Source organism: Gymnoscopelus microlampas (assembly GCF_963454915.1).
Source record: "Gymnoscopelus microlampas genome assembly, chromosome: 7".
Lineage (NCBI taxonomy): Eukaryota > Metazoa > Chordata > Actinopteri > Myctophiformes > Myctophidae > Gymnoscopelus > Gymnoscopelus microlampas.
This window is the reverse complement of record NC_139944.1, coordinates 32,376,570-32,403,665: the sequence shown is the minus strand read 5'-3', so window position 1 is coordinate 32,403,665 and position 27,096 is coordinate 32,376,570. Positions and strand designations below refer to the sequence as shown.

Sequence of the window (27,096 nt, the reverse complement as noted above, 5' to 3'; positions counted from 1 at the left end):
AATACGGTCATGTTTTGCATGATGCAATTTAAATGAAGCCTGCATGAGGTAAGGCTCCAACCGGGGACCTTCGGACTGACAGGCAGACACTTTACCGATTTTTTTTGCGTTCAAACTTCTCTTCAACTGGGATTTTAGATTATGGTCCATAGATTTTGTTTCACGCAAATTGCTCAAAAATCCCGGGAGAAAAACGTGTGCAAAAAGATAAATTTGAACAGTTTTTAATATAATTCAAAATGGTGGGAGATCTAAAGGTCAGGTCAAAAGTCAAAGTGGCAAAGTTGTTCGGCATGAGGAGACGCATATTATGCGAAAGAAGTTTCATGGCAATAGCTCAAACAGGGCATGGGTTATACCAGTTTTCATTTTCAATTGAGTGCTATAGCGCCACCCTTTGACGAATGACTGCGAGTTTCATTTCTTGACCGTTTTCCATGACCCTCCACTATTATGCAGAGTTTCGTTAAAAAAAACTACTGCACTGTTAGGCCAGAACTGCGAAAAACGGTGGAAGAATAATAATAAGTAGAGAAACGAGAAGGGACCATTAACCCCTTTGGCCCCTTAATAACAGGTAGTGGAAAGTGCAGGGAAAGACTAGCCAAGCTCAAAACGTTTATAGCTGTTTATAGGACATGTTTTACATACTTACAGATTAATGTCATATAGTAGTAAATCAAAAAGCACAAATTCGTGTTTTTGCATGGATTTCTTTGACGCACTGTTTTTTTCTAGAATGCGTGAATATGGGCCTACTGATCTGGTAAATTATACCTTTGGGCTCACATACCTGGTAAGACAAACACTTTCCCGCAAAATATACAGAAAAAACTAATCACAAAATACGGTTTATTAGAACCTTTACGACTTCAGTTACAGTACAATCAATCTGACAATAATGAGCACTCTATCCACTGCATTGATTCAGATGTTTTTTAATTTAGCATACATGGCACAGTTAGACAATATGACAGTTTAGACATGTATTTATTAATGCACCAATTCCAAAGTAAATTCAAACAAGCAAATATTGAGTACTTTGCTTCCACATACCAGTGCTGGTATAGTGCAATTATTGTACTATTACTAAACACCACATGGATCACTGAATGCATGTTTGCATCCTGCGAAATTGTGCCCAATACAATTATTTTTCTCACCACAACAATACTGTTACAAAGTGGTATTCATTTCAGTCTCATTTACTGTATCATGTCCCCTTGACAAAAGAGTCAACAGGTTAATTAGTGGCGAGTTTAATTAATGAATTAATATTCAGTGCATTAGCATTTATTGTATGACTTTACTATAAACAATGGAAAATGGAAAAATGTCCTCTGAATGGGTCAAGGGAAACTACAGAAAAAAGTTAATGTGCAATTCTAACTGTATGAAGGTGTGTTTATAAATGAAATACAGTACACTCATCCTCCAGCTAAGGTTCAATGGAATAACCTCGAGAGTGGCCGTGAAGATGTTCTTGCCTAGCAGCATTCCATCTGCATTTGGACACACTTTATTTCTTTTGTGACGCAACACTGAGATTGCCATCATCCCTGTACCTTTTGCATCACCTTCAAACGACTTAGCCCATTATGGTACAAAAATACTGTAGGCACTGAAGAAGTCACATACACATACTGTATACATACAGTACAATATGCCAAGCAGAGAGACACAACCTGTCGGCAAAAAAAATACAAAATTATTCATCTGAGTTTACATGCAGTCAATCTTGAAAACTATTTTGTGAATGAAAATAACAAACCGATGACAGCTTCCAACTGTTGCGAGGTGGAATTACAGATTCTCTGTAGTATAATACAATTGTGGAAGAGTTGTCCGCCTTGAGAGACTACCTAATGACAGTAACATTCAAAACATTGTCAGAGTAGCATTCTCTAATAAACAAGATGTTGTAATTGGGATATAGCACATGGCAATTGTTAAATGCAATCGTTGATTATCCTATGTTATATTGACAATAATAAGCAAAAGAAATTCCTTCATTGGTTTCCTGGATGCTTCAGTACATGCTGCAGCAAATAATGACTTGGATGGCCGCAATGCCTTCATTCCATCATTCATTTATTCAGACAGGTTTTTAGTGTGTGACAGGCGTTCCTAATTAATGAAGATTCTGCATTAACAAGCACGTGTGCACTGCTTATTGTGTATTATCAAATGGAAAAGACAGAGAATAATGGAAGTGGGGCTATCAAACATGTTCTTTATGTCTGCCATGCACAGCACTTCAGGAACGCAATGCATGTTTGTATACCCACTAATGAGTCAGCCCTAATGATACTGTAGGGCTTCCACTTTTCATTTATTTGTTATGTAATGTACCGTCTTAGCCATTTTGTGTCGCATAATAGGCTTGCTATTCTTGCTTTTCAATATTGCTCTAATACTAGCATGGGTCCTCTGCGAAGGCACAGGAACTTTGACACTCTTGCAAGGCAACTTCAACATAGGTTATGGGCCTATCTTGCCTTACCCCTTATGCCTAAACTTATTAGCCACATTTTACCATTTTGAAAAACATAAAAAAATAGTTCAACTAGCCGATCTACATCGACACGTTGAGAGCTTGTAGATCGTCTACTTCAAAATGTTTTTCAAAATAGTAAAAAATAAGGGGATATGGGGTAAGGCAGCCCGCAACATAGGGACCATTGTTCCTAACCCAAAACCTGGTTCTCCAAACATCCGGTTCTCAACAGACACAGTGCAGTCTAAAAAATGGGGACAGAGTGCACTTTTGGAATGCATCGATTCATTCTTGGAACAGTAATATATACAGTACATTCACATTGGACGGGAGTGAGTGAGTGAGTAAGTGAGACTTCTGGCTGAGGAAATAAAGCAAATGCTAATGTGCTTTGTGATGCTATGGTTCTTCTGAGCTTCTCAGCCTCTTAACAGATGGGATCTTTCCCATGGGATCAGATAAAAGGCGGTCCATCTCCAACGCTGCACAGCACGGCGGATTCAACAAAGGCTGGCTTCCAAAGAGATGCAGTCCGCTGGTACTCGCACAGGAATCCCGGCGGGAGCTAAATCTGTGCGTAAGAGCACAGGCAGCCCTGATGACGTTGAATTTAAGTATATCCATTTGATCTAAAGTAGGAGGTGGGAATCCGTCGTCAAGTGTCACAAGGACAGAAATCTGTGGCGGGCAAAAACAGCATGGCGTCTTTGATTCCTCATCACACAGGCTGAGTCACCCACTTTGTTTAGCTCTGTGTGCCAGTAATGTCACCTTCATAATGACATTACGAATCCCTTGATAATATAGAACAGATCGTTTACAGACTAGGCTGGAGAACCACGTTTAAACAGCATGCCATGATGCCACGTGGCTTCCATGTCACACAGTCAACGGCAGTTGCCATACCATAAGTATATTCTCTGCACTCTCTCCACCTGTCCTGGTACCTGCTGACCCTCCTTCCCTCACCCTACGGAAGCCCCTCCCGCCAGAGATGACAGCCGCAGAAGTTACCCTGTCTCTGCGCCCACCGTCCCGCTCACAGGGACGGCCATGGACCCACATCTCGGGGTCATCACTGAGCTCGTAGATCGAGCCGTCCTCTAGACTGTGCTCCAGGGACTCTAGGGAGGAGTCGGACGCCTCGTCGCCCAGAGCTGTCAACGGACGTCCTGGCAGGCCAGACGTGGAGCGTAGTCTGTACTGCAGCAGAACGCCACGTCCCTTGCTCCTCGTCTCTCCTACCTGTCCTTGAAAGGAGCCGGACTGCTGCAGGGACTCCTGAGAGGACATGTCACTACGGTCCTCCCCTCCACATGCGGAGTCTGGCCCATCGCCAACAGAGTCCCTCTTCAGCAGCTCAGGGGACAGGGTGCTGGTGGTGGCCACCAGAAAGTCAACAGGCCCACAGTGAGCATTCAGAGAGGTCATCCCCTTTCCTGAAGGGGAAAAGCAGAGAAATATTTCAATATTGCACAGGGACATACAGTATATCTATTTTTGTAGGTCTTACATTGTCCCTTTGCACTGTACTTGAGGTCCAGATGTACCTTCAACCTTATGGACCAGTATCGGCTTAGGATAGTATGTTAGTATTCAATATACCCTTGCACCAATGCGAACAAAACAAATTCCTACACAAGTTATTGTATTTTTCACATAGACAGTAGTATGTAAAGCAATTCCAATTCTGTCTTATTAAAAGCTGCACAAATTAAGGATTGGGGCCGTTTACTTTTACTTAAATCAGTCATATGAGTCTAAGGCTTTGTCATACAGATGTGTCTTTATATCTATTTCATTCATAATTGAGAACGATCTGTCATTATGCAAATTGTAGTATCACAAGTGCAAAGCGCAACTTGACCTCAACTTTGCAGTAGTGCGGTTAAAATTATTCATATTATCAAATGTTTATTTATACTGCATTTGCTGTGCAATAATGAGATATAGGTTGGGCTCTTAAATAGTATTCAAATAACTGGCTTATAATTATGTAATAATAAAGTAAGGTTTAACCACTTTACAAAAACAAAGCTCTTTCTGTTGGCATGAGAAACAAAACACTGCCTGACAGTGGTACATTTATCTAGCCAGAATATGTCAGTGCTGCGTTGTCCAGACAGTAACAAAAGCCCCATTCCCACTGTCAGGAGAACAATGTAGCGCGTGACCTCAATAATGTCCAGTGCAGAGTTATTTCCTATCATGGAAAAACCTCAGTGCTTTCATTTTGACCTCTCAAGAACCCATTCAATCACCGTCAGTCCTCCAAATGCGGTATCCATAGTATACCGGTGTTGATTTCGTCGACTAAAACTATGACGAAAAATCTTCGTCGACTACCTTTTTTCACTGACGAAAACTAAAGAAAAACTAAGCTATGGTGACTATAGAAAGTAAGACTAAATATATTGACAATTTCGTCAACAAATAAAAACTAGACCAAAATGTTAGGGAGTGACTTGTGGAGAAGAGATCCAGTAGAACTAAAAGACAAGTCATTTTATGTTTGGTTGCGCTCGGGTGTTGCGCTCTGAAAATAGCAGATCTACAAGCTCACAACGCGTCGCGCTGCGACACGTTGTGAGCTTGTAGATCGGCTATTTTCAGCATGCAACCAAGTGTAAAATCAGGCATTACGACGCCATCAAGGCCTGCCAAAATACATTTTAGTCCACTAAATCACTAAAATCTTATGATATTAAGTCCACTAAAGCTAGACTAAAACTAAAACAGATCCATACCTGTTATTTTTGGGATGCCTTCCAGTTTGGGAACGGGGAGGGTGATGATGACGCCATGAGCAGTACCAACCCATAACAGCCCCCGGCAAATCAGGAGACTGGTAACACGCATGCTTTTTTGACCTGCAATAAAATGATACATTGGGTCACTCACAACGTAAGAGTTATGTAAATGTCTCTTGGTTGATCAAACATGTCTGGTTAGTATGTGAAGCTGCAATTCACCAATCAGCACAAAACAAGCTTTACAAAAAAAGAAAAAAGAAAGAAACATACACAACCCAGGGATTTAGAGTTAAATGATTAGGAGAAATTGGATTTCCCCATTTGCTGGTGCCCCACTTGAAAGGAAAAAGCTACCATGGATACATTAAGCTGGAAATGGACTTCTTATCATTAAAGGAACAAACATTACACAGCAGTAGTCTACATTTGAACTCACAAATCAATAGGTCTACATCCATTGTATGAAACCTCCTGTGATGAAATGCACATTGCAGTGTATAACCATATTTCTGCATTACTGACATGGGAATAAACATTTCCTTTACCCTTCAATTCTTCAGTACAGTGCCAATTTCTATCCCTACTTTTGTCAGTACTTCAGTTATGTCTGTAGCTACAGTACTTTGTTGGAATGGGTATGCAAGCCCTCATGAGTCACTCGTCAACTTCACCACTCAGAGGCAATGTTAAACTAAAGCTTTGCGTTTGCTAATCAGAGGCAAATGTTTTCCACAACAGTCAATTCCAGAAAGCTGCTGGTTAAAGATGCAGGCAACCCTGCATTTGTGATCCAAAGCTTCTAGCCACAAAAGCAAGTGATAGCTAGATAGATGGATAGATATTCATAGCAGTTTGACTTATTATACCACTTAGCAATATTAGTACTTGAGGTTCATTTAATTTTCTGCCAATGTGACAGACTAAGCCATATCCAGCCTCTAGAGTACAACTAGAGACTATGCAATTACTTTCTTGTCACACAGCCTATAGCAGCTTTCCTATTTTCTTCACCTTAGTTCCTTAACCCCATAAGCCATATTCTATTCTTTGTGGTATAATGGTGTTGTGTGGTGAAAATAGCAAATGCGATGCATGGTGAGCTTGAAGATCTGTCACAATTTTCTGAAATAATGACACGCCCAACATACAGTAGGGACGCCAGGGTTAATGGGATTAATTTATTATCAATCATTCAAGAGTTAATGAGAACATTCCAAAGTTGTCCAGCATAGATCTGTTTCTCTACTACTGCATGTCTAAAGGGAAGGGGGAAAGGCTAATTGCAAATTCTCATTACAGATGCAAAACCTTTGTTTCAAGTTAACAAAGGGCGAAAAACAATGTTTGTTATGGGTTTATTTTTGCATTCTCTTCGCGGTCCCTGAGCCCTCGGCTCCCATTGTGGCCTACTTATCTGTAGCACCATTTACAATAATATCCATGGCAACCATAATTGAATTACACCAGCAGTCATGTGATCGCAGCAGAAAAATAATGCTCATTTACATGTAGAGATGTATTTACATGGCTGTTCCGTGTCATGCTCAGATTAGAACGTGCTAGTTGCACGGGTGACTCTGAGAGTTCCCTTAATTGATTCATTTGATTTGTGCATGAATGAAGCATCCACAAGTTGACGGCTGGCAAGGCAGAGCATGGGAGAAGAGCAGCAGGGGGACATGGATCCATAGCTGAGGTGCATGTTGTCAGTGACAGAGGGAGCAGAGAGGGTTAGAGGCCTCTAGCAAAGGACACTCTCTCAATCTAGGTCGTCCTCGGACAAGCCCTCCAGCGGCGTCTCCAGTCATCTTGATGTGGCTAGCTCGCGAGTACTTTCCGCCCCTGCAACATTATTTTGTAGGTACTGTAGGTGTGGACCGTTGCAGAGAAAAAGGTGAGCTTGATATGTCGGGTGAGGTTGGACTTCCACACACTGGCTATGCCATTCAGAGTACTCCATGCAAACGCTTTCTTTAAAAAAATGTTTTAGAGTAGCCAATAAATTTTTACCCCCGTTTTCTGCCCAATTTAGTTGTTATGCCAATTAATACCTCCCCACACACATTCCTGTGTTGTCACTGCTGTTGTATCCTACTGACTCACCTGCCAGTGAGGAGCCCCCACCAGGAGAACACAGAGCCTTCGTCCTACTCCTCCTGCCCAACACTCCCCGCTGACAGGCGCCGCCCCAGCCCGTAGGAGTACATGCAATGACCAATATCACCCTCCCCGCCCCGGCTTCCCTCCCCAGAACACGGGCCAATTGTGTTCGTATAGACGCTCGACAAAGCCGGTTGCAAGCGCTTTCCTAACTTTAAGTTCTTGCTCTGTCGAGTTGACCCATGAGCCCAGGTATTTGAAGTCATGACTTGTTTCAGCCCAGCGCCTCTTGTTGTTGTTAAGGGTTTAGCCCAAGACCAACCGTGGCACACGCTGTCTCCTCACTGGTCGAGAGCACCTGTGCCTGCTCCACATGGTGGAGATGAGACAGACATCTACACCTCCTTAATGTAATACTGCGGCTGAGTTCTTGCTCCTGTCCAATGCCTATAAGAGCAAAGTTCAGGACTATAATGAAGAGAAAGTTAAAGAAAATGTATTTGCCAGCCATTGTCTATTTATACTCTGTGTAGAAAAGGGACAAAAAGCTTTGAAAAGCTCTAAAGCATCAGCTTGAAGTTAAATCAGAGGATGTGGGCGCAAGGCGTCATGTTCAGGAAACATAATTGTGGGGGTTGGAGACACTTGAGATGAAGGGGTATAACTTAACCTCGAGAAATCTTCCACCTCCAATTTTTCGCAAACATGCACATGCACCACAATACACAGTGGTGTTACAGTGGGGGTTGGTATTGTGGGGAAAAAAGAAGATGATGTCTCTGAAGATAAATGTTTCCTCCTGCAATGTCACAGAGGGCTTTATTTTGGAATACTGCTTTTCACCCTAAGGAGGGAACTATTAAAGCCATTAGTAAGAGGAGACACAAGCATTTTTCAGAACCTCAGACCCTTCTCTCTTGTTTACCGCAACCAGAATTCCCTATGTGTATATATCACATTAAAGGGAGAGGATTATGGAGTATATTATTAATGCATGTCCTATTACAAGTCAAGGAGAAAACCAAGGGGGAATAAAACCCCACTGATATGTAATAACTATCAAGTGTTTCCTGTGGACTGTATGCCGTTGAGATACTTTTCCCTTGTATAGCTAAACAATGAGAATGTTATCAAATACTCTCTACTCTTTCTTGGAGCCCAGCAACCCATTCTTTTTGAGGCCTGAATCTCCCCCTGGGGCCATGCCACGAGGCTGCCACCCTCTCTCAAATCGGCCACATATTTCAAGGGGAGGTGCAGGCACAGGTTGAAAAAATGACACCTGCGGTCACCTGTATTCTCCAGACGCCATGACCAAAGGAGCTGTGTCACCTCAAAGTGCCTTTTTGAAAAAAACAACAAATTAAAGAATACTGAGACCAAAAAGAAACTTTTGTTTTTCTAAAACATGTCTGTCTTCATTCTATGCTGTTTGCTCATGCTCACAAGAGATTACTTAGGTGTTAGATTGAGTGCTGCTATTGCTTTGAGTGTTGTTCTAAACTCATCAATCTCTCTCTGCACTGATTCGGCAGGAGGATACAATTGCATAAATACAGACATGAGCACAACTGAACAGATTTAAATGCACTGAAAGTTTGAATCTAAGCGACATTGAATCAAGAAATAGACTTTCTTCGGCCACAGAGACTTATCCAATTTGTTCGGCGTAGCTCGCTGAACAAACAGAGGAAAAAATGCCCAAGTTCGGTGATAAATATTTCATTTTATCATGAAGGAAGGCAGACAGGGTGTGATGTGATACCTCCAGCATACTCAATGGACTGCAGTGAGAAGTGAAGTGACGGTGAGGAGATTTTGAAAAGGATGAAAAGGGTGAGGGGCAGGGACGGGGCGGGGGGTGCGGGGTACAAAGAGAAAGAAAAAAGATTGAAGAGAAGGAGAACGCGAGAAAAGGTGTTAGGTGAAGGAAAACAGAGTTAGACACAGAGACAGAAGGGGCAAACACAGCACGATACCTCTGTTTCAGGGACGTTGAAGGAAAGACAGGAGTGTTTCCATGGAAACCCTCCCAATGAAAATCTTTTGACTCTGGTATTTTACTGCTCCTCTGTGACTTTATTTCATTTTTATTAATTCCTCCCTCTAACCCCATGGCTCTATTATGGCTTTGCGTGGTCTGGAGACTGATAGACTGATACTTATTCAGGTCAGTCCCTGGAGGAGCACTGCACCCCGCAGGAGAAACTTGGACAAGACCAGAATACCATTCAGAGAAAGAGAGGCGACATCGTCACTTAATTGGCGCCCTCTCTTCAGCTATTAAGACCTCTAAAAGCTTACTGCAGTGTGCTGTATGTTTTCATTCTAAGGCCTGATTTTGACTTACAGTAGCTGCGTGCCGGTGTTGTCCATCGGAAGGAGCAGATCTAAAAGCTCACAACAACGCATCACAGTGCGATGCATTGTGAGCTTGTAGATCGGCTACTTTTGGCGTGTGACACGATGTCATGGCTTAACCCCGCTTACGTTCTGGGTCAGACTCATTCTGTATGAAGAAGGTAGTGCACGCACATCCGTGGCCCAGGTGCAAGACAAGCAAAAGCATCATAAAAAAGAAAAGAGTCTGCACACAGTGTGCAGACTCTATTCTTTTTTATCAGACTCATTATGTGTCTGTACTTAAAAATGAATTATTTTGTTATGCAACTACAACTTATTTGATGCAATGCTTGATGGCAACAGACCTCTCTGGTCTTTCATAAATACCAACATGAATTTACAGGGAGGAAGAACTGATACATACATACAGTAGGTGTGCTGCTCTAGTCTACAGCATTATGTACAATGTGCCGTAATGGGTGGATTGCAGGGCAGAACTTGACCTCAAACACTTGACCATACGCTACAGTACCTGGGTTCAGTAGTGTTGAGCGTGTGGAAATGTTGATTTCCTGTAGATGCTCCAGTGTTTCGGTGTGGAAGAGACGGATGGAAGAGCCCTCAGAAAACGCCATCCACACCCCTCCGCCAGCTCGAACCATGTGGGCTACGCTCACCATGGGGTCGGGGTGCACCTCAAACCTCTGGCATGAAGTAAAGGGGTTTGGAAGAAGGACAGAGATGTTGACATGGTTATAACAGGGACAGCAAGGCAGTGAAAGCAACACAATAACCATGGAACCCATAGGATATGGATAAGAAAACAAAAAAAAAAGGTTGTCTCAATAAGGAATCTCATGAATGAATGAATGAAACGATAAAAGCTCTTTTGAGTTGAGCGCTTTTGGAGGAGCACTCTATAGAGGCCCCTCAAGATGCGATTCTAATTTGTGGTTGATTGTATGTGGGGTTCATGATATGATATTGATATTTTTTGTAAGGAATAGGTACTGCCCACCAATTTATGAAGCCATTTACAGGCAAACGGTATGGAGAATCAAAACCCTGTTTGATGATCATTGTCAAATGAGTCACGTCACAAGATCATTTGAACCTAATGTGGTGAAATAAATAATATGTCTGCACACACACACGCACACGCGCACGCACGCACGCACGCACGCACGCACGCTTACCTGGTAAGGTAAATGGTGCATTTATATAGTGCCTTTATCCAAAGCACTTTACAATGTGCATTACATTCAACCATTCAAGCAGAAATTCACACGGGAGGAAACCGTGCAAGGCAGTTAAGTGTATTGCTCAAGGACACTTCGACACTAAGCCAAGGATCAAACTAGAACCTTCTGATTCCCACACGCCCCATTGGCATTCATTGGCACTGCTGCATTGGCAGTCATATATAAATAAAATATATCTCATTATGAATAATACTACAGTATACTGTAAGATCACTACACTACAAGACTTTAAGTCGTTCTAATTATGGTCAATTCACAGTAGGAAGCTTAGACACAGCTATTGCCTTAATGTTGCTTTAAGAAACTCTCTAACTAATGCCTCTCAAGTCTGTAATTAATAGTTCCACTGAAACATAGGACACTATTTTGCATCACTTCCCTGACCTCCTTCTTTTTCAAGACTACAATGGAGATCCAGCAGTTCCAGGCACAAATTCTTAATGAGTTGCTGGGGAGAAAAAAAGAGTTAAATGAGCCTTATCATGGCTACACATGCCACCCCTGAGGTCCTAAACATGACAGGGGTTGCTACAGGAATTGTCTCGGAGCTCCTATCATTGTCAACGCACAAGCTGGGAGGGTAGGGTGATTAGTCAGCTGGAGCGTGTTGAGGGGAGATGGTAATGCACCCTGCACTCTCTTGTGCACTTGCAAGGGGGGATTACCACCTGTTAGTATGCCCTTGCCAGTGGGTCCTACTTTGTTTGAAATTGGGGAAAAGAGAAGAGAAGCCTTTGATGTGTTTTCTCTTTTAACCCATTCAATCCGGGAACGCATCATTTTCGATTTCTTTGGCTATTCAAAAATAGCAGTTATACAAGCTTGTAGATCTGCTATTTTTGAAAAATCTTGAAATTTGTGCAAATCTTTGAATATATATATTTTTAAAGCCAACATTTGTAACTCAAATCTTTGCTTCTGGGGGGGTCCCTGGAACAAAAACATTTAGAGATGGGGGTCCGCAGCCAAATACATATCTAAAAATGTTTTCTAAATCCTAACGGTATGTCAGTGGTGCTCCAACCTGTCAAGGACCCCCAAAATTATATATATTTGGCCGCGGCCCCCCCATCTCAAAATATTTTGTTCCAGGGACCCCAAAAGCAAAGATTTGAGTTACAAATGTTCACTTTAAAAAATACATGTATTCAAAGATTTGCCAAAAAAATCTACGATTAAAAGAAAATTAGCAGATCTACAAGCTCATAGTGCGGCACTCGCCGTGGTATGAGCTTGTATATCTTGCTATTTTTTAATAGCCAAAGAAATCTTAAAATGATACAGATGCGTTCCCGGTCTTAATGGATTAATGGACTCCTCACAGCAGTCTGTGCCTGCTTCGCCTGGGAAAAGATGTGTACTGCATCTTCTTATTTTGTGCACCAATCCAAAAAGAGTTAAATGCTACCTTGAGCAGCATTAAATGCACCTTAGCATTTAATGCTACCTCCAGTAGTGTTTAACCACACCATGATTCAAATAAGTTGAGCAGTTTAGAGAGTAAACCCGGTTGCTATATTGCATGCCACACACTTAGCATAGTGCTTGTGTGGTCATTTTGCAAGGAACATTCATTTAAGTGTAGGCTTACATTCTGTAACTGTACATACCATCTTGCCTCCCATATGTTTTAAGACACCTGGAGGGCCTTCTGGGATACTGACACAGCATACAATGTTCTCTCCGAATTGGTCTCCATTTGAAATAATTAAATCACTATGAGTGCAAATGCCCGTGACAGGAAACATATTAGACAATTGTTTGTTTGATTAATTGCACAAAACGCTGATGCTTTCATATACCTTTGTACAGAGTCTCATTATAGTCGCCACTATTTGAATGAAGGGAAATTAATAGCTCAGGGTGACTGATTGAAAAGACTCTTGTTTTAGTATAACCTTGCATGGACGTACAATGAAATGGCAGAAATGGCATCTCTAAAAGCACCAAAACTACATGTATTGACTGATTTCTAATGGTACGTTCACACGGGCAGATTAAAAGATACAAAGCCACAAAAATACACTGCATCTTTGTTGCTGTGTCGCTTTGCATCTTTGTTGCTCAACGCGGTCGCTGACGTCATCAAACGTGCGGACATCAGAGCTACAGTTGTAGCTTTGTATCTTTGTATCTGGAAGTTGAACCCAGCTCAACTTGAATTTGTATCTTTGTATCTTTGTCGCTAGAGCTACAAACTTCGGATGTATCTTTGTATCTTTGTCGCTAGAGCTACAGCTACAAACGTCGGATGTATCTTTGTATCTTCATGTCGCTGGTTTCCATTGAAAATGAATGGTAGCATGTGTCTTTTAATCTGCCCGTGTGAATGCACCATTATGAATGAAATGACAACACTTTCATCCAAAATTCAATTAGCTAGAAATGCCTTGACTGAAAAAAATGTATCAAATGGAAATCAAATGGAAATCAAAACATGTGGGACAACCCCATTGTGCAGTGTCAAATACAGGCTGAGTAAAGGCAATAACTGTTGCCCTGCAAACCAACAACCTGGTATTAGTGGGCTGAATCCAGTGTTGCTGACAGAAGATGAGCTAGGCAGTGAAGCGTGACAGTGGTAATATGCCCTCTACACTCTGCACTGCCATGTAAGACCAACAGTGGCATCCTTCCACTGCCGCGGAGGCAACAGCACAAACAGGCTGAAGGCACACGCGATAAAACCGGCCTGAATACCTCATTAGCCCTTCATTACGTCGGGTGACAAGGTGTCGCTGTACCTTGGGAGGATGGCAAATCCACATCCACACTCGTGGCAGCCCGTGGAGAGGGGAAGTGAGCGGATTGATAAGGAGTGAGTGATAAGGGAGAGCAGAGAGAGAGAGAGAGAAAGAGAGACAAAATAATAGGAAGGTGGAGAGGGAACAAGGCTTGCCAGTTGGAGTTTATCGAAACCTCCTGTGTATACGGCCATCCCACTTAGTTAAGGTTTGGTGGAAGGGTGGACAGAAGGGGCTTAAGCTGTGATACACAGTATTGCAGTGCAATCATGGTGTGCTTTCTTTTTTTTGTATTCTTTCGTTTTTATTTATTATCTTTAATTTTTTTTTCTTCCTACATAATCACATTTCTTATTCTTCCACCACATATTTTTCATCTACAGGTATATGCCCTACACAATGGTAATTATACATTACTGAGCCTGCAGAGGCCACTCCAAATTCAACCCCGACAAGAAAAGGTAAAGAGGTGGACAAACATAGAGAAGGGAGGATGAGGAAGTAATGGGAAATATAAGTCTAAGAATAGCTACTGTCGGATAACACTACAAGATTTTAGCACCGATTATCCACTTTTTTGGCTTTGTCACCGACAAAGCACCAGGTCGGAGGCAAATCAGGATTTGCTCCCTGTGGTTTTGCTCACTGTATGCGAACGGTTCAAAGAATGAGAGCCGAGCATGATCTCAGCGTTTGCACATGCCTCCCTGAGCGCTCCTAGATATCAGGCATGTTTGATATCTGGACATGTCTGCGATTGAAAATCACCCGGTGTAGCGATCAGCACTGAGAGCAGGGATGTGCTACAGCCAATGAGAGCACTTTTTTTCCAGTCAGTTAGACAGACAGACAGACAGACCGTCCAACCAGTTATAATAACTATATTAATGTAAAAGATATAAAATGAAATCATAAAATGTATAATAACATAATAATTGTTAGCAATGTTGATATTGCAGAATTAAATATATTGTTAAATGTAGTTAACTAGTTGGAATCAACAGCATCATGGACCACGGAACGTATACTGTACAGTACGTTCCGACACTGCGCTCTGCCATGCCTGTGTGTGCAATAGTATTATTATTTGCCTAAAAATGTAACACAGTAATACATTCAAGCGGTGCCTGATCGGTATCTATCTATCTTTTTTTTTTCAAGATTATTTTTTGGGGGGAAATAGCAGATCTACAAGCTCACAACGCGTCGCGGTGCAACAAGTTGTGACCTTGTAGATCGGTTATTTTTTAATAGCCAAAGTATGGTTCAAGCAGTTAAACTACTTTTGCTAAGGATCCCTAGGAACCCCCTCAAGGACCCCTGGGGGTCCCTGGACCCCACTTTGGGAACCACTGCCATAATGTGCCAGTGTTGAAGAGGATACAGTGCATAGTGATCTGGCTTTCAACATATAAAATAGCATCAAGATACAGTATAGCGTCAGCCCGAGAAGAGAGTGCACATCAGTGTTGTAATACGTTGTGGATTTTGTGTTGTGTTATCGCTTAGAATGTTCTTGTGTTAAGTTTGCCACTGTTAATCTTTCTCGTACACGACATCTTGGAACATGGGAGTCACTGCCTGAGCTAAAATCTTTGCATAAATATCACTACAAGTGACTAACTCTTACCACCTTGAGACAGAAAGTACAAACTATTAGGTACTGCACTGCCACAGCATTGAACATTTACAGTAAATTACAACATACAAACTCGGCATACGAACCTGACACTTTTTACTGTCCCTCCTTCAACCACAGAATTTGAGAAGACTAGAAGCTCGCCCCCGCTACGCGGGGGCTCGCGTCTAGCCCGCGGCCACGCCCACGTAGCGCCCGCGGCCACTTGGCAGCTCATATAAGTGGCGTAGCGTCATGAGGGCCAGTGGGGCCGTGGCTCGGTCAGTGAAGACCCTGTAGTGCGGATGGTATGTGGCATAGAGGGGCAGATTGTAAATCCCCAGAGGAAACATCCGTGGGCTACCATTGGTTCAGCGATGTGTGCGGTCGCCCTGCGGCCCCTCCTCCTCCACCAATGTGCAGTATTGAGAGCCCTGACGTCACAACAATTGGCGCGATGGGCACTGCACTCTGGTTGGTTAGGGTACACCTAGGGCCCAGGTAGAACCCAGTTAAAGCCTGCATGGGCAAACCCAGTTAGGACCCGCCTTGGTCCCACATAAACATGGCTAGTTGGGGCCCACCTAAGGGCCAGGTAGAAGCTACTTATAGCCTGCATGGGCATCGCAGTTGGGACTGAAGTGGATGCCGCTGACATTGCTGACATGGGGTCCATATGGTTTAGCCCACCTTGAAACCATATGGGAAGTACGCTGGCATGCTGGCTGGAATGCAAACGCTGCATCATACCTGTAGTGTGTAGTTTGATGTTGTGTGTGTAGCAGATATACCTGCTGTGTGTAGATCAATGTCCATATGAAAGTCAATGCCCAGCAGTGTTTTTTTTTTTTTCTCCAGCAGAGTTTCTAGTGTCTCTATCTCTCTCTGGAAGAGGTTGCACATGAACTCTGCAGCCGCACTGAGGCGCTCCAACACAAACACTGTGACATTAAGCTGCTTCACACAACAAACATCAGCACCACGCTGCTGTTTGTCCAAAAGACACAATATCTCCTCTCCCACCGACGTCATGTGTTCATTTATCGACAGCCGTACAGACTCCTTTTGACACATTTTACCTCGTTTATCCAGCTCTCACTGACTCTCCACATCGGGCTGTTATAGCGCCACCATGAGGCTGATTAGAGAGAAGAAGTGGAATTTCTTCCTCGGCATAGTGGGAATGTGGGTGTAAAGTTGCACGGAAAGTGCATGCTGTGTTCATAATGTGAGGCATTTTGGTCCAAACGGAGCAGTCCTGCAGACTTTGGAAGCCATTTTAGCCAATCAGGATGGAATATGAAAACTCTGAAAGAGCCGTTTTTTTTAATGACTGTGGAGATACTGTGTACCGATTTGCGTGATGTTTGGGCAAAATATGTAGGAGTACTGTGAGAAAATGTGTTTAGCAAAAAGCGGCCTCCTGGTGGCACTGTAACAGGGCCATGTGAAAGAAATAGGGCAGAGGTTCTGAATTGGCATCGAGGGAGTGTGTGTGCACAGTTTCGCTGCGATCAAGTCAACGATGTGAGAGATTAGCTATCACAGACGGATGGACAGGGGGTGAAACATAGTCTTGCACCATGCCTTTCGGCCTGGCGGAGACAATTAAAAAACGAAAGTAAAGGAAATGACCATTTCTGCAACAAAAGTAGTCAACAAACTATACTATAAAAACATTGGCCACATTGTCAAATAATCTAAGAAAGAGGCAATCATGTAGAAAATAGCCGATCTCCAAGCTTACAAAGCCTCTCAACGTGAGGCGTTGCGAGCTTGTAGATATGCTATTTTCACAATATTTACTTGTGGAACGGAGTCAAACAAAATGGGGGGGTCCCCAGATCAATTACGTTTATTTGGGGGGGGGCGGCCTGAAAGGGTTGATAAGCACTGCTCTAATCTGAGCGAAATTATCTGAATTTACTACATGACCATAATGCAGCCTAACATGCGTAGCACGGGGCGGTCCTGCCATTACGTTAGTTACTGAAGTTGCTGTGGAGCTACATAGTTCTCCAGAAGACACACACAAACATACACCATCTACAATGGACTAACTGAGCAGCAATATTGACATTCACCACACGAACGTGCATTGTTGACAAAGTGATTGCACAGCCGCTGCAGGCATGACAACGACGTTAGCGTTAGCGACATGGCAGCTATCACAGCGCCCTGTCCGTCGTCGCTGCGACTGACTGTGATTAGCCTGGGTGCCAGCCTGCTTCGCTACGTTCGGCGGATTTTTTAGAGAGAAAAAAAGTCCGCCGAACGCAGCGAAGCAGGCTGGCACCCAGGCTAGACTGTGATGGCTACAGCCATAGATATATAAACACTACACTACAGCAAGCTCTCTGAGATGCCATTGTCTGGAGACTGCTCTTAGCGTGACACGACCAATGAGAGTGAGCGCTGTAGTTGTTGCTAAGATACGGTGGCGTCTCTGCCCCATAGCTTGTAGATCTCTCACGCATGATTGGCGTAGGCTGCGTTGCCAGGTCTGACTGTTTGTATAAGCGATTGTGGGCTTATTTGGGTGCACTTTTGGGCTCGTCGTTTCCATAGACCAATTATTTGTTTACTAACATTGAGCCTGGACGCACAGGTGATTGTTTCACGCAATCAATTCCCAACCTGTTTCGGGGTGCACTGGTTTCAGCACACCCCAACCCCCTCTTGTGTGTGTTGGCTAGTGAGACGCGTCCTAACGAGACCTGATATAATGGGTTTCGTTGCGCGCATACTGGCTGCACGCAGCCAGTATGACGTCGTCTGTTAAGGGGTCTATTGACCACGGCAGTGCTTATTTCTTTCCCGTGACCGATGTGGCAAGAGAAGGTGCAAAACGAACCATCCGGAAGTAGATTGCGAGATGAAATATATAGCACTTTTTGATTATTAGAGAAGGAGACACATGTGAAGGTGGAAAATGAAATGTAGGAGATTATATAGTTTTTCATGAGGGATTTTTGTAGCAAGTTGTGAGAGAATTGGGCTACTCCTGTGGGCGGGGGGCTGATTAGAACCATTGGGGTTTGAAAGGAGACGCTCTCTGTTTGAGTGGAAAGATGGCTTTTAGTTGTTACGGTCATGGTCTTGGAATCAGCTCCAGAAAGATATTAAACTGGAGCACTTGGTCCCTTTGGGTGATTTAAAAAGTTTACTTCAGATGTTAAAAACTGAGGTGCGCAGCCGTTTTACTTGAGATTGTATAAAGTTGTCGTGTGATGTGCTGCGTGCACTCTCTGGGGTACTTGGTGAAAGTGGGCCGGAACGCCATTTCGCTAAAAGATTCAGTGCCGGAACGGCGTTCCGGTAAGAATGAGGGGACGGCAGCTGTCAAAATCCCATATTAAACTAGAAAAAGTGCTCGGACGGATTCGTTTTGATCACTTGACTAAAGAGATCATGTGTACCGATTTGCATGATGTTTGTATAAAATCTTAAGGAGTAATATATATTTTTTCAAATATAAGTCGGCCTCCTGGTGGCGCTATAATAGGGCAATATTGAAAGGGTGGCATTTGTTCCTCAACGTAGTACAAATGTGCACCGCATGTGCACCGCACGCAAAAGTTTCACCCCAATCGTACACTGCGTCCAATCTTAGCCAATCAGGATGGAATATGAAAAATCAAACAGATCCGTCTTGATTGCATGACTATAGAGATCATGTCTACCAATTTGCGTGAAATTTTGATAAAATCTGAAGGAGTAATATTAAAAAATGTTTCATATAAGTCGGACTTCTGGTGACGCTATAAAAGTTTTACACAGATCAGTGCAGTTATAGGTAAAACTAAAAATTAAATAGCGCCACCATTAGGCTGATTCAAAACATTTCAAGTGGCATTTCTTCCTCTGCCTAGTGGGAATGTGCGTGCAAAATGTCACGGAAATTGCACACTGTGTTCATGATTTGAGGCATTGTGTTCAAAACGGACTACTCCTGCAAACCTTGGAAGCCATTTTTAGCCAATCAGGATGTAATATGAAAAATCTGAAAGACCAGTTTTGTGTAATGACTATAGAGATACTGTGTACCGATTTGCGTGTCAAAAAATGAGTTTTGCAAAAAGCGGCATCCTGGCTTATTAAAAGTACCAGAAGGACTTTGGAGTGCTGGCTATTACTTTATTTAATGTGGCGCTATAACAGGCCCATGTGAAACATTTGGGCCAGAGGTTCTGAATTGGCATCCAGGGAGTGTGTGTGCACAGTTTCGCTGCGATCAAGCCAACGGTGCCGGAGATTAGCTCACAGACGGACGGACGGAAGGACGGACAGGGTGCAAAACATACTCTCTCGCCATGCCTTACAGCCTGGCGGAGACAATAACCTGCCACAAACGCATGTCCAAGAAGAAAACATAATCTACTAATGTCAGATTAACATACACACGTGTTATTAGTTTTCCAATAAAGTGCTTCTGAATTGTTCCAGTGTGTTTGTGTAAGCGTAATCCGTTTTCAGTGTTTATTTATTCCACGGACAGAAGTTTTGCCCACCCGCGCGAGTCGCGTCAATGTGCGCATGCGTGCTTAACAAACCAGACTAGACTGGTATCAATTCACTTTGCAGGGTGGAGATTCGGTATAGAGCGAATACGGAAACGGCCTTTGTCCGTGCCTTTGTGTGTGTGTAAATTACCGGATAGAGTAGGCGGGCTCTACAACAAATTAAATTCCACCAACTTTCAAAAAAGGTTTCTGGTTGGCTCGGGATAGTTAGTTCTGATTGGTTCAAATCACACGAAAATAAATGGAAATTAATACGGTAACTTTTGTTGAAGAATGCAATTTAAATAATAATGTCTCGCCGTCACGCAGAAGAGGATAACTACTTTAGGCCTCTGTGGGAAATGTTTTAAGTGTTCTACTTCCATTACAAAACCAGCACCAATTAAGGGTAAACATATACAGTAAGCATGACAGTAAACTAAGTGTTCTCATTTTGCATTGAATTTGTGCTTATTTATATTTTAATTTATTTGCTTTGATGGGGAAAAGTTATCTTCAGAAGATCTTCCATTTTAATGTGCACATGTACATTGCAAGAGACATTGGACTTATTTTTGTTAATTTATGTTATTTACTGAAATCATCTTCAGAAGAGCTTCAATTTTAATGTGCAAATTGCAAGAGACATTTTGCCTTATGTTCTTAATTTATGTTGTTTAGTTGTAATTTCTGTTTAATTTAATTTCAAACAAAAGTAGTTTGATATTGAAGTTTTGCGTTAAGATTAACAATTAGTGGTACCATTTGATTTCATTTTGTTATACAAGTAACTGTTGAGTTAGATTTTTGATATTGATATTGAAGTTTTGTTTCAACATTAAGACATTATTCTATGGTTGGCTACTCTACACACACAATTTGATTTAAATAAACCCGTTTTCTATGCATGATATCATGTGCTTGTAATTTCTACACCATACCAGGCATTAAGAAATTGATGTTCAGGGATGCATGAATGAGGAAAAAATAATATGAGGAGATGGATGTTGGGGTATAGTTCTGGCAAGAACTTCAAGCCACTTTCACCCCTGACTACAGACAATGAAACGCACTGGGTTGCAGTTGAGTGATAGAAACCACTCTGTCCTCACTCCCAGTCATACAACTCACTCCAGCGGCCAAAGCACAGCTTCCTATAGAGATCTTGTGCATTCACTGTAGTTCCTGTGATGTCAGCCCCCACGAGTCCATATTAGCGCCGGAGACAAGGTTAGCAAGGAAGCAGTGAGATGCTGACCTGTTAAGCTCTGTGGGATAGACAGTGAACCAGAACTGTGCCTGCACTGCGTGGCCACTCAGCTGGTTAAGCTCCTGCCTCTAGAGAACACAGAGGCAAAGGAACGAGGTAAGACATCTCCCTTGTTTAAGTCACTCTTGATCTTCAAGGTCTTGAGGCAGTCAGTGAAGCAGTCAGAAGCTGTATGTCTATGCGTTATTAGCCAAGATCTGTTTACACTGTAAATTCCCCAGTGTTAATTTTAAACCCTATAATCAGGGTTGCCTTATATTCAGGTCAATTCAGTATTGTTTTTTTCCTTTTCCTTTTTGTTGTTTGTGTGAAATTTTCTACAGTTTTCATTCTATTGCTTTCATGGACAGGCATATATTTTAAATCTGAGGTATGAAAGGAACTACTCTGTGAAATGAATTTCAAGTACAGTATGTAAACCTACTCTTACTCAAGTAGAGTATCTCTGCAGGGGAAGGAGGCAACAGCAGGAAATCTTAAAGCCTTCCGAGATTAATTAATTTGACCCAGTAGATAGGCTACTGTACTGTGTATGTACATTTCATGGGATAGAAAATCGATTGTGTATTTTTAGAGAAGATTATTGTACATTATGATGTACACAGTGAGATGGATTGTGTTATTTGTTAGTGTTCAGCTTGGTCTTTTGGTTATTACACATCATTTTCATTTTTATAAAGCTTAATTTACAGTATGCAGGAAGACTTTGCAGATGACCATGTACTTTTTCTCACAGCTTTCCTACTTCTTATTCATAGAGCTCTACAGACTCACACCTGGGAGCAATAACTAAAGGGTAATGGCTACAAGTCCAGCATTCAAATATGTTATTACTATTAACCTTGACAGATTGGTTGGTATCAGAGGACATTACTTAATGTCAACCACAGCCAGAGACGACAAGAGGAACGCCTGTCTGCCCTCTGTGAATTTAATCCTTTGAGCATGAGCAAAAAAATGCTGTTTAATTATGCCATACGACAAAACATTTTGTCTGGAAGGCTGTCTGATTTCATTCTGGCATGACTTTTCTGAGAGACACTGAGAGTGCAGTGGAACATCTACAAACAAATTGAACAAAAAATAGAAACCTGACTCTGATAATGCCTATAGGATAATTTCCGGAAGACGAGGGTGTAATTATTTTACCTTAAAAAATGCATGAAAATAAATAAATAAAACAGTAGCCAGCCCCAGGTTTCCCGAAGGTGACATATCTGTTTAATGTTCCAGTTAATTTCCCCATAGCTTCGTTTGATTCATAGACACAGTATAGAAACATTATAGATACCACATTGGCCACTGCTGTTCATTGGAGCGATGATGCATAAATGCTACCGCCATATTGTTCCAGTCAAGCTGCGCCTCCTAATGCATGTATGTCTATTGAAGCAGGAGGTCTCTCCACAATTAAAACCATTTTTAAAGCTGTTTGGTATGTTATGATACAGGACACTAGATTCAATGAAAAATGTGTATTTCATACCAAAATACCTTATCTTACATAGTACTTAACGGTTATAAAACTAAAAGCTTTAGTCTCCAGGTACTAAATACGACTCAGGCATATTTCTTCGAGTGCACAGTTCTTGCAAGTTGCCCGGACCAATATGATGGCAATGTTTACGCACGTTCCAGTGGCCAATGTGGGGTCTACGTATATTATGTTTATTGTTCACAAACCTGCTTTATGTTATGCTTGTCTGTTTGTACATTGTTGCTCAGAAAGAGACATCTGTAAGACTCTTATAGAAGAGGGTGTGTGTGTGTGTGTGTCCATCTGTGTGTACGTCTGGAGGGAAATTTCACAAACTGCTGGATCCATCTGTGCCTTTTGTTCAGATATGTTCAATACCTTTTTAATATAAACTTTTCCTTGATAAATGAAGTCAGGCTCAGATTCTCAAACTTTTGGGCACAGATGACATAATTGGCTAGCCTCATTCAGAGCAGTCTACAGTATAAGGAAGTGAATGGTGGCGCGCTGCGAGCTTGTAGATCTGCAATCTTTGAAAATCTTTGAAAAATCTCAAAAAGGTTTGGAAAATTTTGAATACTAAGCATTTTTTAACACAAATCTTCTCTTTGGGGTGTCCCTAGCACAAAACATTCATTGGGGGGGGTGGTCCGCAGTCAAATACATATCAATTTGGGGGAGCTTGACAGAAAACAAGTTTGAGAACTACTGTCACAGACTGCAGAATGGCCTCCTAAAGTCCGAGATCCACATGAAGCCATACCATTATTGGACCCAGTCTTGATTTTATATGAACCTTGTATCCAACAAAATGGCTGTGGAATGGCAGGGAATAAGGAAAGGCATATCTCTCCATATAGGTCTCTCCTCCCTAAAAGGCTTACCGATTGGTCAACTACAGATTATAACACAGACTGCCAGGTTCTGTTTGGCTTGTCGCTCGACATCATTGATCCATTCACTGAGAAATGATTCTCATAGGTGCAGTGCCAGATGTATTAACTGAATTTGTTCGTTACTCCCAAGATCATTTTACATCATCTGCTCCGGGCGGTCTGTTTGAGGTACTGTAGATTTGATGTTGACAACTGTGCACCTCCTGCACAAAGACATCAGTTTTTCTATGGTTCTGAGGCTGTTATTCCATGACACTGTGGGAATTGTCAGTACTCCGTTGCACTGAGCACACAGTACACTGCTCTAAAAGGTGACGAAAAGCTGTCATTTGGCCATGATTGAACCAAACTGCAACACACCCACTGACAATATATTTAGCCTAATCCAACCAATCTTGTGTCCTCAAAATACCAGTCTATCATCAGGGCCCTTAAGCCCCGCTGTTGACTGAGCTTTGTGCCGCTTCAACTTATCACAAAAATAGGGCCCTGCATAAAGTCCTACCAGCAGCAGCCCTAGAGGATGAGCTTCTCCTTAAACATAGTAAGACCAAAGTTTTTTTAAAGTCGTTTTCATGGCACAGAATGCCGCGCTATGAGCTAGTAGATCTACTATTTTTTTTTTGGGGGGGGGGGGGGTGTCTGCAAATCTTTGAATATATACAGTATATATACACATTACTATACATAACTAAAATCTTTGATCTGGGGGTCCCTGGAGATGGGGGCGGCAAAAATAAATATCATTTTGGGGGTACTTTCTAAGTTTGAGAACCACTGATATTATAGCAACATGCGTTTTTTTTTTTTTAACTGTTAGAATTTAGAAGACATTTGTAGAATCCCCAGAAGCAAAGATTTGAGTAAAATATTTGCTTCAAAAAACATATATATTAAAAGATTTGCAAAAATGGGACTCGGTGCCACGCTACGAGCTTGTAGATCTGCTATTTTTTGATAGCCCAAAGTATAGAATAATGTTTATAGCAAAAGAATCACAGTATGTGTTCCCGGATTGAATGGGTTAACACAATGGCTTAATTGGATGTCTCACCTGCGTGGTGAGGCTGGAGCCGTCAATTACAATGACACAGTTTCCACAGCTGGCCCATACAGAGTCCTCCAGCACCAGCAGGGTCCGTACTGGTTCTGAGCCCACGGTCACACATCTGCAGGAATCTGGGTCCCACAGATCACCTGATGGGAGAGGAAAAAAAGTAAGCAAAGAATAAGCAACCTCAACTTTAACTACCTTTCAACCTGGCATCCTTATTTTTTTGAGTACCGTAATTTCCGGACTATAAGCCGCTACTTTTTTCCCATGCTTTGAACCCTGCGGCCTATACAACGGTACGGCTAATCTATGGATTTTTACAGCTAATGGCCACTAGGGGACCTTCTAAATCTATGGATTTTACACTTGCGGTTTATAGTCCAGCGCAGCTTGTATATGTACACATTTGTTTTTTTCCCTAAATTTGGCTGGTGCGGCTTATATTCAGGTGCGCTTTATAGTCCGGAAATTACGGTATGTTGTTATAGATGGAAAGTGTAAAAAGAAATATTGCCAAAAAAAAACATTTCTAAATTAAAAGAAAAACATATATATAGTGAAAATAGCGTTCCGTGCTCATAGATTGTCGCTATTTCCCATACAACAAAGTAGGGCTTAAGACAAATTCCAGGGAAGTGACATCAGGGCAAAATGCTACTGGACTAAGTGGTGAACAAGCTAAATATATGCCATGATTTAGAGTAGACCAATGTTTCTTAAACGTTTTAATTTCAAAGACCCCCATGACTCTGAGAGTTACATTTGCAGTTTGGAACCCCCTCAAGGACCCCTGAGGGTCCCTGGACCCCACTTTTGAGAACCACTGATTTAGACTATTACAGGGTTACCCCAGTAGTTTGCTTTGATTGAAGAGCAGCCCTACAGTGTTTTGTGCCATTATGAAAGTAATGTTAAAAAGACGCACAGAGGGGTGCCTCAGTCAGTCAGTTATTGCACAGACCATTATTCTCCCTGTGAGAGCGAGGACCCAGGTTTGCATCTGACCCCCTTTCTTGTCTCGCCTGTCCCTCCTCTCTTAATCTTAAAAAAGAAAAAGACCCACAGAGAACAATTGCTTTCTCTTTTTTTCTCTCTCTTGCTCAAACACACACACTCACGTTCACACACACACCAGAGATTTTGAACCTCTGCTAGATTGAACAGTCTGGACTTCTCCTTGAAACGGCCCACTGTGCTTTGCACAATAATGCACCTCTTGCCACCCACATGCTAATAAGTCTGTGGCACGTTTTTTAATCCGCTTTCCAGTTTCTTTATCGCCAGTTCATTTCTTTTTTTCTCTCTCTTTACTTCAGTGTGAAAATGAGGCAGACCTTTTTCCTTTGAGCTTTAATCATGGGGCACACGTTGCAGCTACCATTGGAGTCACATTATGAAGTGAATTATATAAGCATTTCGTTTTGCAGTTGCGTTAATGAAGCAAAATTAGAGAAGGATGTGCATCCAGCCATTTAATTAACATTTTGAGTTGTTTATTTCTGCCTTTCATAGCAGAATGGCTTTTACAATGCCTTCCGACTTCCACAGGTTAATTGCTTGGCGTGTTGCTAAATGTCACTTTTACACCTTTTCAAAATTCTCCCTCTTTCCAAGTGAACCTCTAGCCCTCACGTCAACCACACGACACGTTGAGCTTGTAGATCACCTATTTTGAGCAAATGATACCGTCATTCGACAAGGTATACTTCAGGCTTCAGGGCACGTCTGTGCGAACAGAGGTAGTGAAGCACCTTTTTCAAAGAACAATGTGTTGCATATTCAGTCTTAGTTGAAGCTTTGGCATTACTTTTTCCTGCAGTCTTATTTTCAGACAGTGCCGTGTGCTATTCAAGGGCATAAATCTTTAACAGCTGTACAGGCTAGTGCAAATATTCGCCAAGCCCCCTCTGGAGCTTTTCTCCCTGTCCTTTTTATTAATATACGTATATATACATAGCATGAATAGTAATATTTAATCGGCATGCAGCAGCCTGGTGTAATTAATCATCCTCCCTGCTTGGGTGAAGGTGGAGGGGTGCAGGAGGTAGGCTGGCACATTGACACACTGATGCCAGGTGAGAGGCACCTGGTGAGCTATTGTACTCCCGCTGGCTGCGAAGACTGTGAAGACTTGGAAGGCACACCCCCAGCTTCATGTCGCCTGAATACACATGTACGGTGAAGCTCTATTTTCATATCCATAGCGGGTGTGAGAGCCACCAGGCATGGGGAAAGGGAGAAAACAGGAGGTGCTTCCAAGAAAATGGCTTCAAAGGTGTTCCAAAATTAATATGTCTCTGCAAGAGCTAACATTCACATGAAGATGAGGTTCCCTGAGAGTATGACTCTCTTCATCCATGGCAAAGAACATTTTACCACATGCTGAATGGGTGCCGAACTGATAGATATTTCACACACTCCACTGATGATCGCACAGACATCCATGGTTATTTGGTACGAGCAGCTTGATATACAACGTCCATATTAAATCATGGAAACAATAACACCCATAACATAACACTGCAGTACTAATTTGAAAAATAATTCTTTTTTTGTTGTCAAAGAGGCCCCGATTAGTGA

The 27,096-nt window shown here is 42.2% G+C and overlaps 1 protein-coding gene across 4 annotated transcripts in view; it reads right to left on the bottom strand.

Moving 5' to 3' along the window:
* Positions 1-911: 911 nt before the first annotated feature.
* The window catches only part of arhgef10la (Rho guanine nucleotide exchange factor (GEF) 10-like a), a 177,042-nt gene continuing 150,857 nt past the window's right edge, over positions 912-27,096 (bottom strand). For all 4 annotated transcript variants that reach the window (XM_084061414.1, XM_084061413.1, XM_084061416.1 and 1 more), the window contains 4 exons: positions 24,517-24,659; positions 10,226-10,397; positions 5,245-5,367; positions 912-3,936 (listed from right to left, as the gene is read on the bottom strand). In XM_084061414.1, coding sequence (XP_083917540.1) covers positions 3,377-3,936; positions 5,245-5,367; positions 10,226-10,397; positions 24,517-24,659 — 998 coding nt within the window. In that variant the 3' untranslated portion in view covers positions 912-3,376. The remainder of the gene's footprint in view (positions 3,937-5,244; positions 5,368-10,225; positions 10,398-24,516; positions 24,660-27,096) is intronic.